Source organism: Strix aluco, chromosome 19, assembly GCF_031877795.1.
Source record: "Strix aluco isolate bStrAlu1 chromosome 19, bStrAlu1.hap1, whole genome shotgun sequence".
NCBI lineage: Eukaryota > Metazoa > Chordata > Aves > Strigiformes > Strigidae > Strix > Strix aluco.
In genome coordinates, this window is record NC_133949.1 from 5,381,839 (window position 1) to 5,400,341 (window position 18,503).

Here is an 18,503-nt window from a genome sequence, read left to right on the forward strand (position 1 = left end):
AGATAAAACTAAATAATCTGCCAGAACAGATTTACTGCAATGCTATTGGGTATTAGAAAATATAACTGGGGGAAAAAAAACCAAACCAAAAACACCATGATGAAACCTCTCATAGAATTTCTAATAATAGATCTTAAAGCTCTTCACAGGTGGAAAGGATGGGGGGAAGAGTCATATCACAGAGACAGAAACAGAGGTACAGATTCTCAATATGACTTTCTTAAGACTTCCCAGCAGGCTAGTACACAAATCAAACCTGAAGTCCTTGGCTTTGAAATACAATTCAAAAACATGCAATCATCTGAAGAAACATGCTACAGAACAATACACACTTGATTTACCTCCACACAACCAGAGTGAGAAAATCTTACCTCTAATTCTACACAGTCTGTCTGTATCCCCATGTTTCCAGAGCTCATGAGTCCTGCTATCACACTAAATATATATGATGCTGGGACACACACAATTTGCAGTTCAAAAATCCTTCTGGAGGTCCTGCTTCCTACACCCACCGTGGAGGATACAGTCCATCCCGGCACAGAAATGGAGTGACTGCTGGAGACAAGCTGTCTGGCCTCCACCGTCCTACTGCCTGGCCATCCCCACAGGCTGCCTCAGCTGGAGAGGACTTGCCAAGATGGCATGTGAAAAAAACTATTCCCACTCAAACTTGTCTAGTGAAACTCAACTTTGGTGAAGAAAAACCACCACCAAAGTGTTGCTCTTGTTCCCCAGCATCCTGTCTTCTTGAGATAAACTTGGGAAATCAAGCAGGCTGTTAGGGACCAGGCAACAAGTTGAATATGGGTGACAAAAATCTGAAAAAAGGGAGAGGAGTTGTTGGGCGTTTCTTTCCCCTTCCTAAACAGGCTTTTTTTTTTTTTTTTTTTTTCCCCCTTTCTTTCTTTAATTCTTACTTTCAACAGTTTTACGTGGAGCTGCTGACCAACACACCAGTGACCCTCCCCAGCCTTTTTGCCCAGCCAGGAGCCACCGGCCCAGCTGGGTCAGGCCTGGCAGGTCCCTGAAGCGGAGGCCGCCGGCCCCTTCTGCCCTTCGAACAGGAGCCAGGGCCCCAACACCAGGGCCAACGTTCAGAGGGGCTGGCAGAAACAGAGCGGCGTTTACTGCCTCTTTTGATGACAAGTACATAAATCCGTTGTCAAAGCCCGGTCTAGCGTACCTCCTCGCCGCAGGCAACATATGAACTTACAGCTAGTGCAATTTTTCTCAGCCTTCACTTCAACTTGCTGCATTCCTCAAGATGGTTCTCAAGATGCCTTTATCAGAATAACTCCCAGCCTAGACTCCTCTTACCCTAACACCTTGCAGGGCTAAAACCAGAAGCGGGGGCTGCTGAGATTTGTGGAGAGTGAGAGGCACGGCCGCCTGAGGGGCACCGGCCGCCGCCTCTCTGCAGCCCGGCCTAAGAGCTCCCGGCAGGCGGGATCCGGCTGAGGGTTAAAAAAACCCAAACAAAGAGCCCAAACCAGTCCCTCCCCCGGGCTGCAGCCGCGTTCGGCCAGGCCGGGACGGCGTCTCCCTCTAGTGTTGGGCCGCGCCGGCGGCCGGCAGCGCCGCGGGTTTCTCTCTCCCACAGTGCCCTCTGCAGCTCGATCCCTGGCCGTGCTGCACGAAAGGAAGGGCTCAAGCTGAGGAGAAAAAAAAAAAAAAAAAATATATATATATATATAAGGACTCCTGAGGGGTCCTTCCCGTCAGGACGGACTGGCCAGAGCAGACCCACGGCGTTCCCCAGAACAGCAATGCCTCCTAGGCCTGGCCGCCTCGGCACCAGCGCAGGGTCTCTCGCCTGCACCTGACAAGAATCTCTCATTGTCTCATAAAAAGATGCCAACTTCAAGCGGCATGAAGTTGTAATAAAGATGATCAATCAGTTTCTGCAAGCACGTCTCCAGCCGGACGCGTTTCTGCCGCAGGTCGGTGTATCATGGTGTGGTGCCATCAGGAGCTGGGCCAGGAGGCACAGACACACCTGCCCGCCCCGACTGTATTTTGCTAAATAGATTTTTCAAAGCAACAGATTACTATAGTGCTGTAGTATTTGGTGATGTATTTACTGCTGCAAAGCTCCAGATGCTCCATAAGCCACAATAATACAGTCATTTAAAACTATAATGACTATCATAGCATGACTCCACTGACAACAAACCACAGCGATAATGCTGCAAGGTGGAGGACACACGTAGGCACAAGCCACCATCTTCTCAGCACCGCGCTCCACCCCACCTCGCTCTCTGGCCTTGTGAAAATGGCTTTTGTGACTCCCGGGTGAGCAGAGCTGGGCACCCAGATCTCGGCTGTGAGGAGGTAGGGCCACCCCATTCAAAGTGGAGTGCTGTTCTTCTCAGTCAGAGCAGCAGACCCGGGGGCTCACGCCACAGGGGCCCTGGGAGCATGCAGGGCTGCCACCCTTTCTGAGGGGACTGGGTCCTGCTCGGACACCAGCCAGGCCGTGTCCGTGGGGACAGACCAATTTCTAGGTGCCTGCTGTGGCTTGTCTGGGGGGTGGAGGGGTGCGGGGCCTGGCCTTCTTGTGGGATGGGAGATGAAGGCTCCGCCAGGCCCACTTTGGCCCTCAGCCTGGCTTAGGCTCAGCTGGGGCCATGTGGGGCCATGCTTTGCTGCCAGCTCCTCAGGCCCTGTGCAAGGAAACACTTCTGGGGGCAGACAGCCCCTGGTGGGAGTCAGGAGAGCTTGTACAGCATCAGGGAAATGTTAGCTCTCTGCTGATGTGGCAGAAGTGACTAGGGAAGAAAAGGAAAAACCAGGGCCAAGTTTTCTGCTGGTATGAAGGAGACAGCTCTGATGATTTTAAATAAATCAATTTAATTTGTGTCCTCAGAAAATTTGGCATTAATTTTTTTCCCCATCTCCAAATGAAGCAATTCTCTTACTTTGTCCTTGGCCAATCCTTTCAAAAGCCAGGTAATGGAAAAAACAGACCAATGTCCTCACTAAACGCTGAGGCTTTGAGGAGCTGACATACACTAACTCATATCGGACATACTATTTGTGCTAGAGAAGCATCTTTTATTCCCTTAACATAAGCAATGTGCTTTGTTGCTAGACTGTAGCACCATGCAGTTTAAGCCTAACTCTCCAAAATATGATTGCCTTTATCTAGCTGAATGCTCTGGGCATGGACCACTTCTAGTCCCTCTATGAAATGTGATCAAGCAAGGTCACTCCTTAGTCAACCTGATCACTGCCTGCCACAGCACTGTTGAGATTTCTGTCGTTTATGCAGGGCAACAGGAGAGCTCCTCACAGATCAGACTCTCATAAAAATAATTTACAGCTACATTCACCTTGCATGAAACAGCATAGCCATCCCATCAGCCTACACATATTTCAGTCTCTCTTTAACTACCCTCTTGTGGTATCTCTGAAGAACGACAGCCTTTTCTAGCAGGCTAAAATAAATCCAGCTCTACTTGGCCATTTGAGTATTAACTGAGACAAAACTTTCCTTTTGGAAGGCAAGTAGCTCGTGGTTGTTTTAGAGTTGGGTTTTTTATTTAATCAAATAACCTCCATGTTTGCCTTAAGTACACTGATGCCCGTCAAAAATAGGAACAGCTGAAAATCCCAGGAAGTTCATACTTGCGTTTTAGTTGTCTTTAAAAGGAAAAAAAAAATCGTTTCCAAGCTTTTGATGCTAATGCAATCTCTGCTGCACCAAAAAACCCCCTACCACTGCTTCAATGGAAACTACTTAACGACTTTGAAGATGCAAAGCAGAAGATGCATTTCATCAACATACAGTAATATTGTATATAGGTAAAGTCTCTATTTAACCAATTGATTAAGTTCTTGCATAATTATTTTATTGTCTTGAAACAAACATGATTGTACTGGGGGTGGGTGGCTAAGTTCCTAGGGCTAAATGCAAGTTTTTCAGTAGAGAAACATATAAATCCAACCAAGAAAAATGCTATGCTCTGAGTGAGTTTCAATAACGAGCAATAGTGACGATTAAACAAGCCACACTAGGTGGTAAAATACAGCAAATCTGCTCTCAATAACCAGAAAGACCACAGGCCTTATCAACTTGGGTCAGTACTTGAGGTACTTGAATTATCAATAAATAAGCAAAGGTATTATTTCATGGAAATAATTTTAGCAAATCTAGGACCTCAGAAAGTTGTTAACATGGGTTAGGGTTAAAAGTACTTTCTAAAGACAAAACAGCAACCCAGAAATTCCTCATTTATTACCACCACTGACTCTGCAATTTACCTGATTCAGGGTTTTTTTGTTCTCATGGTGACTAAGGCAGTAACCTAGTTCCCCTGGGTGACTCCTGGGATGACTCAGGCTGGTGGCTGGTATTACACTGACAGCAGTGTTCCCAGCTGCACTTTTCCCATTTATAAAATGGAGATAATGGTACAGTGAAGTCTGTATTACCAGGCCAGAAGAGGGAACATCAAATGCAATGATTGCAAGCGACAGGAAAGGCCTCAGCAGAAAGCAGCAAAAAGGACGTGAGATTGTAGGGTGCCATCATGATTTCATACTCTGCTCCTTGCTGCACAGAGCTTCATCCCTGTGACATTGCACCTGACATTGTGTGTGCATTTTGATGTATATAAATACATGTGTTTCTATATGCAGACAAACAGTGCACAAATGAGGGGGATATTCTTTATGACCAGGAAATGTCTTTGTGCTAAAATTGTTTTAGTTGCAAGATACCTGTGGAAAAAAAAAAAGGTGTGTCACCCCCAACCACACAGCCGGCAGAAAGGGGCCATGCTGGAAACTGTCTGCCAACTCCACAGTAAGCACTTGGAGGCGTTGCCAGCTGGGAACTTCCACCCAGCCCATGGCCACAAGCAGTCTAAGCCCCTCCAGATGGAGACAGGATGCAGGGAGAACAGTTTGCCCTCACCTGCGGCTTTGTTTCTTCTTGGCTAGCAAAAATCTGGAGTCTTTTATAGTGCTTACCATGGCTAACTCACTGAGGCCTTCAGTTTTCACTCTGGTCTCTAGTACTACCAAATATTTTTTTTTTTTTTTTTTTTTTGCATTATAGCAGCACTGAGAAATGCTCGCTTTCCCCAGTCGGGGCAGCAAACACAGGTGCAGTCATGTAGTAAGACAGTGTCCCAAAGAGCTTCCCATAAAGAATGGCTAGGATTGGTACTTTACAGTGCAAAGGAAGGCAGGAAGGAAGATCTGATGAGACTGTAAAATCAGCAAGGGAGGAGGTAGTCCCCACCACTCATTTGCATGTACTTCTCTGAACCAGCTAAGTTAGAGGCTAGTCTCCATCTGGAGTTAAGGAAGAGTCACTTTCAAAAGGCAATTCAGACCGTTTATCTTGGGCTCCTGCTCCAAGTCGCCTTCTGAAGCTATGGATGAGCTATGCCTCCAAAGATGGCAGTTGGAGTCCAAAGAAGCAAGTTAGTTTATCCAGGTGAGACTTAACCGAGTCACTGTGGGAGTAACAGAACCTTCTATGATTTGTCTTTGGTCACTGAACCACAGCTCATTCTTCTTTCTTGCCAGAAACAAAAGCAGCAAGCCAAGTAGCAACTCTGTAAATGGAATATAACCCATGGCCTGTTACCTTGTTCCAGTGCCCCAGGTGGCTTTCAGCAGGTCACCTGCACATGTGAAGCAGTAGTTAGTTCAAATTATCAAGAATCATGCTAAATACCTACTTAACAAGGCAGAGCCACAGCAACTGAAAATATTTTCAGTAAAACCCTCCCCAACCTCCATTTGCCTACCTTCCAGTCCAGCAACAACTACAAATTTTCATGAGCTCATACAGGCAAAGGTAAAGGAACAAAAGTATACAGTGTCTATGGAAAAATTTGTCTGCAGTGTTTATTGCTGCCTATAATAGATTTAGCTATTATAAGCCGTGAAAGAGAATATGACTGGCAAAAAGGCAAGAGAGTATCAGTAAAGTATGAATAGCGGAAAACAAGGTAGAGCTAGGTATGTAGTAAGGAAAAACAAAGAAGACCGTATAGAAAGTTAAAAAAGAAGGGTACGTTAAGTTAAAAAAGAAGGAAAGTAAAAAAAGAAGTACGACATAAAATGAACATTGTATCAGGGAACAAATGTTATGTCTGCTTTCAGAGAATCACTTCCTATACACTGCTTTAGTTGGCATCTCAGCTGGCGATAGGAAGCTGCTAAGTAGAAAACTAGTTGGAGCATGGGAAGGTGGGAGCTTTAAAGCATAATTCAAAGGTCCTGGATGTTGTAAGCATAGTAGCTCAGGGTTTTCTATGATCCAGATCTCTCACACCCTACAGAATAATACCCTTATTACAGGAGGTATTTGGCACGGTCTTTAAATTAACTTCACTTCTTAAATACTAGTAATTAGAAAATAGATTTTAGATAAAGGTTTTGATTAGAAAACCCTGCTAAAAAGATTAAATTGTCTATACCTGCAAGCTAACATCCCTATAGCAAACTTTTGAAAAGCAGTGAATGCATCTGAAAAAGTTCAAAAGCATTAAAAATCTTGTTTCATCTCTTACTATACCTTTCAGGCATATTCCTCTGAGCATTACCACTCTTATAAAAAAACCTGTCACCCAGATTTTCAAAGGTGTATAGCCACTTGTATTGAATTCAAAGGGAGTGAAATGCCTCAATACTTTCTGGGACTCTGGGAGGGAGGGTTCATCGGCTTGATTGGGAATTAAGGACCATCAGCAGGAGTATGCTCAGCACCTGGGAGGACAAGGATCATAGTCTGTACAATCAGATACCACATTTCTTCCCCCTGAAGACACGGACAAAGCTGTTAGGACTCCTATTACAGGGCTCTGAGATGAGCCTGGAAGATGATGCTCTCATTAGTCCCTCTCTCACGGGGCCCCTCACACTCTATCTGTGCAAGCTTGCTCCAATAGTTTTCAGCCTTCTACAGCCACCTATAACTGGATTCCTTCAGAAACTTGGAAGGTTTTTAAATCATGTGCATCCAGAAGACCGAGTTCCTCACAGAAAAAAGAAAAAGCTCTTTTTGCACATTATGCTACTATGGTACATCCTGCACAGTTTACACAAAATTGGATTTTTTAAAAAAGACATAGGGCTATTCTTTTCTCTAAGTTACATGGTTGAAATTCAGGGAAATTTCACTTTCATCAGATTTACATGGGAGAAATAGTAGAATACAGACAGAAGTGCCACATGGCTGAGGAAACAACCAAACTTGACTATATGGCTGCATACATTTAATTGCTTATACCAAAACTGGCAATTACTGGGGGAGAAGAAAGATCTCCTGTCTTGCTCAAGAAAGCAAATTTCAGTGTCACAAGTTACCTCTGCCAAAGTAACTCGAATAAAAGTTTTGAAGTGTTTGCAACAAGCTTATAAAAAACCCCCCAAAAAACCCTGAACTAAAAAACACCCTCCTGGAAATCATGTTATCATGAGGACCTAATTTTTTGTCTTTTTTTTTCAAAAGAGACCATCACAAAAGCTGTACTATGAAGATTTGTACTAAACGATTTGCAAGAAATTGAACGTATTTATGTACAAATTGTTCATAGTAACTGAGAGCCGTATCTTTAACTGATGAAAACTGGTAAAACGCCACTGGCTGTATGGAACTGCACAAATTCACAGAAGGGCTTGCATACAGCCACGTACTTAAGTATGGGACTATCTTGAAAGGCCAACTAGTCAGTTAACTAAAATCTAAGGTAAGTAGGGTGTTACTATATTTTAAAGAATCTAGGCAAGCCAAGAATCTGGTCTCCTTTTTGGTCCTTTTTTTCCTGATTACTATAATCATTTTAGGAAGATGGCTTATAAAAGTTTGCCATTTCCTTGACATTTTTGATAGCTATTTCTTCTGAACAAAAACCCACTCTTGGGAAAAAGCGTTTCTTCCCCATAGCAATGATGGGGTACTCCACACAAAGAAGCACCTAGCAGTTTAGTTCACATTTTTTAATAACATGGCACAATTTACATTACACAAGTCTTCGCTGATGAGGAAACATGCTGAAGATTGAGAGCCGCTTCACTTTGCTTTTCACATAGGATCTAGAAAGGACTTTATTACATACAGGATAAACAGCAAAAAGGTTCGTATATAACAATCTCTTTACAATACTGAAAGCTACCACTACGGTTCCAGTGTACATATTCCTCAGGGTTGGGTTTTTTTTGTACTTTTCCTTTTGTTCTTAAAAAAAAAAAAAAACCACTGCACAACATCTGGAGTTCACAAAATCTGAAGCTCACAACTAAACCTTCAGTTGACTACTAAAATAGATCTCTGATCATTAGAAACAACTGTCTGTAGTTAACTTTTTTCTTTTTTTTTTTTTTTGCCAAAACAGGATAACAACTTCAGATAGCACTTTAATACACTAGAAGACCAATGGAACTAATTTTATTTCATACATATATTTTACAGTCCAGTAGACAAGATATTGAATTCTCTCTGATAAAGTCATATTCTCTCCAAATATTTAGACAAGAAACTTAACGCATTATAAAAAAGTGTGTTATGAAAAGACAGATTTCAGAAGATTGATGCATATTTTTAAAAAGGACCATGTTCTTCATGTTATTTCATGTCTTCTATGATTAGGGAACAACAAGGCTGACCTGTTAACTATTCACAGACTTTATTACCAACTGATATACAATAAATCGCATTATGAAATCTGCATCGGAGTTCATTAATTAAACTACTGATCCACAGTGAAAACATATCCATCATTTAGAAAAGTATTAGCTTTCTTGTAGGATTTGTTTCAATGTAGCTAAAAATCACTTAACAAAAAAAAAAGTGTGTACAGATAAAAATGACACACTGGCAATAAAAACAGACATGAATGGCTATAAGCAGATGTTCTTCCAAAAATAAATCTGACATGTTAAGTGACAAAAGTTCTGGAAAATATCCAGTATTTGATTATTACTCTGTTTAACCCAGATTAATGTGACTGAAAACCAATCTGTCATGACTACAGTATCAGTGATCACAGACTGCTAACCCTGACGCATTTTAAGGAATACATGAGCTACAGTAACATCAGCATCTTGATGCAGGGGTTCAGACAGAAAACTACACTTCTAATGGGCTCTTTCTTCAAAACAAGCAAGAGAATTAGGTTTCTATTATAGATGAGCTTGTTCAGGGAAAATATGACTTTAATTATGTTGTGTGTTGAAAAGGCTCCTTTGAGTTATAAAGGCTTTTGTGAAAAGCCTTAAAATTCATTGCATAGTTGAAGGGGTTTAGCTGTCTATAACAATATATGTAACACAGCATAAGCAGACTGTGTTGATCAATATTAAGTTTGCAAATAGCACAGTTTAAGAAGTATTAATGTATTATGTTACTTAATTTTATCTATTTACATTTGTACAAAGTAAAGCTTTCATCTTACCCTTTTTGCATATATGAACCATTAACCCATGAAGCAATCTTTTTACATAAATATCTACAATTGTCTTCACTTCTGGTCTGAAAGAGTTTTGTATGGTTGACATTGGTGGTGCTTTGTTTCTAGTCAAATCGTTGAGATTAATGTCTTATTCTTCAGTTCAAATTTTGAAATTTTAAAACTAGAAATAAAACAGAGTAGGAGACACGAGGAACATATGGACTTGGCTAAAAGATCTGGAAAATTTCAACATATAATATACAAAAAAAACATTTCAAAATCTTTGCACTCAGGTCTATACATATTGTACAGTGGGTCACATCCCCAGTCTGTATCAATGACTAGTAAGAAGGTCTTTATATTATGTTCATTTACAATGTTCCGTCCCTCTTTCTCTGGTTTTTATTTAGTCTCACTCTGCTTATCGAGCTTCGATGTCCTTGAGGGTGTGAGAAGGAGGCCTCTCTCTCATCTCTGTTGACAGAGGAGTAGTCCTTCTGGGAGACCCAGGCCGAGGTCCCAGAGTAGAAATAAGAGGTGGAGGGGCACTGAGAGCTGCTGTGGGGGGAGTTTTATTGAGGATGCCATTTTGGTGTCCCGTCGGGGGACTGACTCTGGGGTAGTGCATGCTAGGAAGTCCTGGCGTGATTAGGCTTGGGTGAGGCAGGTGCCCATCCAAGGCGGCAGGGTGAACTGAGTGCAGGCGTGCATGTTCATAGTCCTCTCTGAGCATGTGCAACCGCTCCCGATCATCCAAGTGGTTGCCCCTCTCATGCTCACGTCGAGGGTCAACAGAGAGAGGGTGGTGGTGATGGTGGTGGTGATTGTAGTCGTGAGGTTCCCGATCCCTGAATGACCTGTCTGCTTCATATAATCTTGGTGTAGAAAGACGATGAAGGGGGTCATTTCTTAGCAAAAAGTCTCTGCCCAGGGGGTCTCTCCGATGAATATCTAGCTCTCTGTATGGATCTCTTAAGGGATCTCTCATTGGATCCCAGTGGAAAGAAGGATAGGGGAAACGTTCTCCACCAGGAATTGGGCTAATTCCCATAAAAGGGGTCATCATGCGAGTCCTATCCAGACCACTGATGCTGTTCATGTGATGTATACCAGTTACACCTACAGTCATGGGCATAGACACTAAAGGACTTGGATGGACGTTAGATGTAGATATAGGTGGTGGCTGATCAGATGACCTATGAGTCTGAGGTCCCTCAGGTTGAACATCATGGTCTTCCTTTCGCTCCTCCTTCACTTTGACTTCATTGCTTTTCTTCGGATTATCATACGCCGGCTCGTTCTTCCTCTCGGCCTCACGGTTTGAAGTACTATTAGGCCTGGTGCTCTCCACAACGGGGGGCCTAGCATAGGGTGAAGGAACCCTGGGCATTTGCTTAGACTCTTCCACCACTCGGCTTTCATGGCTCAGGCCTTCTTTCTCCGAAATGTAGTTGTCCTTCACCTTGTGCTCTTCAACATTAATTTCCTTCCGAGATTCGGAGTGATCCCTCTCTCGTTCTTTGGGTTTCTCTTTTTCTCGAACCTCGGGATTCAGATGGCTCCTGATCTGCTCACTTGAGCTGCGATTATGTCCGAGGGAGTTTACTGGATGGATAGGTGCTGGTGAAGGATGGCTGGAGTGTCTTTTCTCAATGCTCTCCCTAGAAGAAAGAGAAGTGTAAAAATGAAGGCATGAGAAACTCTGCAAATAAAACAAAGCATCTAGGCTCTTTATAGTCACTGCTTTGCAGAAAGCTAGTAACATGCACCATTTAATGCACTGTTCCTTTTGCACACCCTAAACACCAGAAGAACATCCCATCTCTAAACTAGGCCTATTCTATGGTCTCAGCCCTGAAGAAGAAGATCCCTGAAGCTGCTTTGTGAATGATCTGATTGAGATTTCAAACACTGAAGTCCATTGAAGGCTCCCAAGGGAATATAGCTCTAGTACACGTATTTCTAAGACAATGGCCTTAATTGCAAAGAAGAGAGAGAAAAATAAAAACATACTACTTTCATTCAAAAAAGTGAGTCAATGAAATCCAAATTACATGGATTAATAGCATTTTACCTGCTGCTTCTATTAAAATACATTTGGGAACATAGACGACATTTTGTTCAACTGACTTTTAAAAACATTTCTAGACCTATGTACGTTCCTAATTTCTTATCTCTATTCTCTTCAATCTTCTAGCTTTTCAATTTGCTTCTCACAATTCAATTTACTCTTAAAACTGAAAACAAAAACCTCTCAAGACACCAGTACTGCAGGTGACAATCCACCTCTCTGAACAGGCAGGCACTTCTCTAAGTGTGCAGTGACACTCAGTGTGTTTTAATAGAGGTGGCCATCACGTATAAATTATGTGTTGGCTTCCTCAGCAGAGATCAGTCTACCCTATACGTGCATCATTCAGGCTAGCTCTGAAAACACCATCTTTCTGGAGTCAGTTGCTCTTCAGATTACCACCCCTTTCCCATTTTTAGGGTAGAGTAAGCAGAGCAGGGACAGGGTGAATCCATCTCCCTGCCAATGCTAGAAGTCTCAAAATACTGTGAATTCGTTCCATCTTTCAAACCTATTTATGTTGCACAAAAGATTAGAGAATTATTGTCTGGCAGTGGACAAAAACCTAAATATGTGACAGGATTCTGTACCATTTATTTTCTGGAAGCAGTGTTGACAAGGAGTTGTTATGGGCAACACTAAATGAAAAAGCTTTGCTATTTAAAATGAATCAAATTCATAAGGTAAATCTAATTCCTCCGTTCCAATGATTTTAACCTCTCACTAATTTCAGTTGATCTCTGAATTGGAGTCTCTCCATAAAGACAGCTCCAGATATTCAGTGTCGGACACGTCCTGTTTGCTGAGCAGGGAAATTCTGTTCCGTGCAGGGAACACCAATGGACAATGTGCTGTTAAAGGCAATAGTGAGGGATGAGCAGTGAGGCCCTCTGAAGTCCCAACCAGCTCCAGTTTACATGGTTTCTCTTTGGGTGCCGCAGTCTCTGCTTAGCAATGTGTAACCTGAACGTGCTCGGATGAGGACAGCAGGTTGAAACTCGCTCTGTTCTAGATGAGCAATACTGGCTGGCTGAAGGGCAACTGGGACAGCGACTCTGAAGTGGACACTTGCTCCTTCACCTATACAGTTTCTGCTACCTACGTTTCTGCTGAGCTGAACTGTGTAAGATTTCTACCTGTAGGGTACTTTTGGGCGGTGAAACTGCAGCAACTGCAGAAAAAATGTCTCTGAAAAGGAAACTCTCATTATTATAATCTCACCAGATGTATCTTTTGCTGTGTCTAGACTGAATTGTTGAAACTGTTTTATGGGCCGTGTCTGAGAGACCTCCGAGAGTCCAGAATATGACTGTTAGACAACATGTGTAAGATGGAGCATTTGATACCAGAACTGCCTGGTCTGCACTGACTACCAATTAACTCCTTGGTATCAGGTTCTACTTTGATTGACTATGCCCTAAACAGTCTGGAAATTGTGTCCTGGCAATAATTTCCCTCCTCTTGCTTTCCACCAAAAGTTGAGGCATTTAACAGCTTCCAGATCTGGACACAGTGAGACCAAGTCAAGGCACTCCAATAATGGCTTCTCAACAATCAAGACTCAATTCTTTTACATTGCTGGCAAAGCACTGGCTTGGGGACTCTGCAATACACCGTCTCTTATTTATTTTGCTCATGAGACTAGTTCAGAGGGCACCCTTAAAATTGTTTTTTATCCACTAGGAGAGCTCATTGAGTCCTGTTGCTGATATTTAATCAATGTTCTATGTAACTGATGTATTTTAAACTATGCATAAAATTTAGAGAAAATAACAGGAATTTTCTGTAACTAAAGAAAAAAATACGTGCAACCAAAATAACATATTCCTTTGCCAATTTCATCCTATTCAATTACAGCAATGGTATTATCTCAAGAGGCTATTGATTATATAGCTCACTTAAGTGAACTACATGTAGTTCGGTGGTCAGAGAGGGAATAATTTTTTATCCTCAGATTTGTCAAGGGCTCCTTAGGTTAATAATATGGGAACAGCTCTAAGCCTCTGTCTCCACAAAGAAGAAACTTAACATCATGTTCTGAAATGAACTTATGACTAAGTAAGTTATGCTTTGAGGCTGTATACTACAGTGAAAGATACTGAGTATCTTATGCCAAGTACTTTGCCTCATTTATGTCGATAAAAAAGATCAATAGATTCTTGGGTGGGTTTTTTTTAATGCTCTAGGATAACATACACTTAAACATCATCATTAGAATGCAACTGCTCAGTGACATCTTTTAAACAAAATACCACTGAGAAGGAACAAATCCTATTTTTCACAATAGCTATTTTTACTGATTTCTCCCTAATGCTGGACTGGAATAAGAGAATCCTTGAACCAAAAAAACCTCCACAACTGCAACTGACGTTCCAGGAGAAAGTGGGGACTGTATCAGGACACTGCAGTGTAACTCCCCAGCCAGCTCTGCATTTAGGCAGGGTTCACAGATTGTAGTTTCATATTATCTAAGCTATCTTGAGGGATTTACCTTATCTCAGTCTAGCTGGGAGGGGGCTGCAGTACACCGGCCATACAGCTTATCCAAGAGCGACCAGTGATTCATGGCACCCCACTCTAACACTGATCTTAGATGGGGAAGAGCCCCGCTAAGAGGTACTTCTGAGGTACCTTTCCACTGATAACAGAAGAAATCTGGATGAATGCTTTTGGCTAGATGGCCCATTGGGGGCTGATAAAGTTAGACCCTCGATGTCAGGATGCTTCTGAGATGAAATCATACCTCCAGGTGTGATTCCCAGTTCTTCCTGTTTGGGCAAATTAGCTTAGAATAGGTAACAGAGACTGGGACCTCAACTAGAAAGCAGGGCTACATCCTCACCCCGCTGGGTGCCACTGAAGATGAAAGAATAGGTGTAAGAGGCTCACAAACTACTCCAGACATTATCTACACGGGGAGCACGTCTCCAGGAAGGGATTCTCAGCATCTTCTCATACAGGCAACAGTGTGAGCATGCTGCAAAGTAGAACTCTTCAAAACCACCCAGATGGATGCACAGCAACACTAAATTGGTGAAAACATTGTACTAAAACCGGTAGCCATAATTGTGCAGAAGTATGAAGTATGAATGACGCTTACTTTTAAGCTCTCAAATTATTGAAAATAAATATGTTCTGAGCTATGATATGGAGTTCAGGCAATGCCAAAGCAGCTTGCAAGGAATGTATTTCAGAAAGGGATTTTCTTCAGCAGGAACACTTCATAAGAAAACAACAAAACAGCAACTGAAATAATCACATAATTCTAAAGACTACCCGTATCATTAATAACTAAAATGCTTTGCCATTCAAGCCAGTAAAGTTACTCACATGCTTAAGCATTTTGCAGGACAGAATCCCCAATTTGTAACAGCAATTTATTTTTAAGCATTAACACCAGACATGAAAATAATGAAGCTATGCTACCAAACAGAAAATATTCCAAATGGAAAATGTAGGTGAAAAGATCTGTAGTTTGACTTACTCTTCACATTTTACAACAACATAGAAAAGCTCTTAAATGTATTTTTAGAATATCTAATGTGTTAGCATAACTTCTTTTAGAAAAGGCTACTAATGCGTATATTTGGGTTAGTGACAGAGAAGTCAGAAAAGCACATCTCCTAAATATTCTTTTATGCTAAAAAGTTAGAAACAAATAGCCATTATGTAGTAAAGTAATGTGCAAACTTAACAGGAAAGCCATTAAGCCACAACTGAAAAAGCTGAAATCAGCCTCTCTACATTTTTCAAGGAAGGCATGACACTTGCTGAATGGCAAATTCTTATAATTTGGTACTTAAATGTTAAGAGGAATTGTTACTGAGTTAACTGTATAATGGGAACAGTCCTGACAAAAAAAATATGACCAGGTTTTACTTTCCATTAACCCTTCCCAGCCTGGACATGTTAGCGTGCAAGTCCATGTAAAACACCGAATAAAAACTGTGCTTGAAGGTGTGTAACAGCAGTGCATGTGTGTGTGGCTTTTTCTGCGGGGAATTAAGGTTCATTTAATGAACTGCATGCACTGAAACGTACTGTGGTATTGGAACATGACATACCTGGTGCGTTTTACACTGTTATAATTTTACAACTTTATCAGTGGTCCCTCTGGTCAGTCCCTTTTTGAAAAGGGAGGTAGCGTTATTTGTTTTGCAGACAAGGTCCGATTTACAAAGTTATTTAGGTATTCAAAGGTGCAGATATGCGTCTGATGGACTTTATAATCCTTTTTTTCATCCTGTCAGGCACCTATCTCCACGCTAAGTCTTCAAAAGACCTATGGCAGTGTGACCCACAAGGTAACAGAGTGTGTGGGTCTGATTCTATTCTCACTTGACACTGCCTGAACTCTGCTCCAGCAAAGCTCCTTCTGATGAAGTGTGGTGCAAGTGAGAAGAGAAACAGATGCAGCAGGAAACACCCGAGTTAGAAACCTGCATCTTCCGCAGTGCCTCGCGTCACAGGCAGCAATGATGTCAGCTCTCCAGGTGTCCCTCTACTGAAGCTCTGGTTTAACAATGTGCCAGGCTGGGAAGGGTTAAAAGCGGAACAGAGCCCCAAGCTTTGAACTAGACAATTCTTGGAAGTGTTCTTTCGTACCTTTCTTTGTCATCTTTACTAACAGATGAGTCTCGTTTATCTACATCTCTATCTCTGTCATGAGCTGCAGCAGATGAACTGCGCTCCAGCTCTCCTGGCTTCAGCCAGGGCGGAGGGGTCGGGAACGAAGGAGGAGTTCGGTGCAGTCGGTTCCAGGGCTCGTGAGGGTTGCTAAAGCTCTGCATACTGGGGCCATCCTTGTGGCCGAACATTGAGTTGGGTGCTGAAATGGTGAAGTGGAAAACAAAAAGGTTTAAGAAAAAGGTATGCTCTAGTGAAGGTACTTACCAAAAAAACTTTTACAGCACTCAGAGTTAAAATGAATACATATTATTGGGAGCTGGAAAAGGAAAGGAAATTAACAGAGATTCATTAGAGGGTCTCATTCCTAAACATGGGCAGGCATCTGACAGCTGTTTTAATTGGAAAGGGAAATGCTGTGGATAAAATTGACAAGGGATGGAGTAGTAAGATAAAAGTGACAATGATCCTTATTCCAAATATTTTGGAGACATCAGGAAATGACCATTATATGGACTATAAATAATGGAACTTGTTGCATTTGATCCTGAACCAAAGTAAAATAGTATGTGACCAAAATCATGCCAGATTTGAAGTATGAAGAAAGAGAGTGATTTTTAAAAGGATGATCTTTTGTGACTGGCCAAATCTAGAGAAATGTTGATGATCCTGGACAAATAAATGCAGGTTACTCATTTTTTCCAGGCACATGTCCTGGATTACTGGTGAGAAAGGAAAAAAAAAATATGTTCCCATCCACAGCTAGGGGTGCTGCACACATTAACTATTTTTGAGCATGCAAGAAAACCATGAGAAAATTCACAAACTCCTTAGACTCACAGGTTCTACAGTCTCTTTTTTTTTTTTTTTTAACCGAACGATGTAATGGTGACATTTAGCATTATGTTGAACCCAAACTACTAAGTAACTAATAGAAAATAATTTACTGATGACTAAAAAATGCTGTTATTTAGAAAAAAAAAAGGTCGCTTTTCAAATTCCCATCTCTTAGTGCTACGTGGTCTAAGCAATGGGTAAAAAAGACAGCAAACAGTCACCATCACTCAAAATCCTGAATTACACAGCAAACAAGAATTCATAAACAAAGAGGTTACTCACTAACTGTCGGGTTCCCGAGTCCCCCGAAGGCATTACTACCCACTGCAGTGAGACCGCTGAAGGAAGCCGGTCGATTGAAAGGCTCTGCAAACCAACAGAAACAGCTGAAGCTCACTGGCATGTTGGTAATTATGATAAAGCATTGGCGTGTTATCCAACCGCATTATGTCTGCACGGAAGCTCGGTCTGTGCCCATCAGGAGTTGAACATCATCCTCCCACAACACAGCGGTGATTGTGAGGGAGTGAGACATAAAAAACGTGGGTTTTTTCAATGACAGTATGCATGGGATCGTCTTACTAGAAAAGCTTCCTCTTCAAAGAAAAACAAGATGTTAAAATATACGTGGTATTGAGGCCTGTACTTCAGCATAAGTAGCTACTTCATTTAACACCTGCAAACATCTCCATTTTTATGTCCTTTATTCCCTTCCAATTCAAATCTATTTCTCAGGAAATGTCTCTGGCTAGCAAGACTATTATTAACTCTGGCAAATGTGCTCCCAGTACTTTCAGGCCGTGTCTCCGAAACCATAGCCAGGATATAAATAAAATGTCTATTATACTGAGATGTCATGCTGTCCTGAACGTTTCGTAATTCCCTTGATATTTATTGCTAATACTATACAAAAAACTAGTATGGACTGAAAAATACTGGAATAAGTAGTTAATGTATACAGGGTATAGGTAAGTCATATGAAGCAAATTCTCTTCTCACTTTATTTTGGAGAAGTCTAACAATTTTCATGAAACTACTTATGATAAATAGCAGCACAGAGAAAAGGAAGACCAAGCGCAGCATCTTCTATAGGCAGCTCAGTGCAGAATGATAAACCTACATTGTGGGTCTGCTGTATCCATTTGGTGACCCTCCCAAATCCTTCCCTATGCGAAATAAAATGCCAATTTAGAGTGTTGATCTCGGATGCTCCTGTAGGCAGCAGACCACCTTATTACAACATCAGTAAGTTAGAAAGGAAATAATGACATTTGGTAACTTGGGTGGTTCCATTTTTAAAGGTGTATTCACTAATTTTCACTAACAGACACATTTGAGGCCAAATCACAAGATTTTAAGGATGTATTTCCCACTCACTTAAATGGAAAAGGAGACATCTAAGTAGGAGTTAGAAGAAGAAACACCCCTATGAACTGAAGCCTTAACCTTAAGGCATTTTTTTTGACTGGTTATAAACATGACTACAGCAAAACCTAACTAGTCCTGTCACTCCACTCCTCTAATGTCCAGACTGTGTTCAGAAGTATTCCAAAACATGC

General features: G+C 41.7%; 1 protein-coding gene across 7 annotated transcripts in view; it reads right to left on the reverse strand.

Moving 5' to 3' along the window:
* Positions 1-7,944: 7,944 nt before the first annotated feature.
* Positions 7,945-18,503, reverse strand: part of AUTS2 (activator of transcription and developmental regulator AUTS2) — a 789,175-nt gene continuing 778,616 nt past the window's right edge. For all 7 annotated transcript variants that reach the window (XM_074844867.1, XM_074844868.1, XM_074844871.1 and 4 more), the window contains 3 exons: positions 17,227-17,310; positions 16,087-16,309; positions 7,945-11,071 (listed from right to left, as the gene is read on the reverse strand). In XM_074844867.1, coding sequence (XP_074700968.1) covers positions 9,832-11,071; positions 16,087-16,309; positions 17,227-17,310 — 1,547 coding nt within the window. In that variant the 3' untranslated portion in view covers positions 7,945-9,831. The remainder of the gene's footprint in view (positions 11,072-16,086; positions 16,310-17,226; positions 17,311-18,503) is intronic.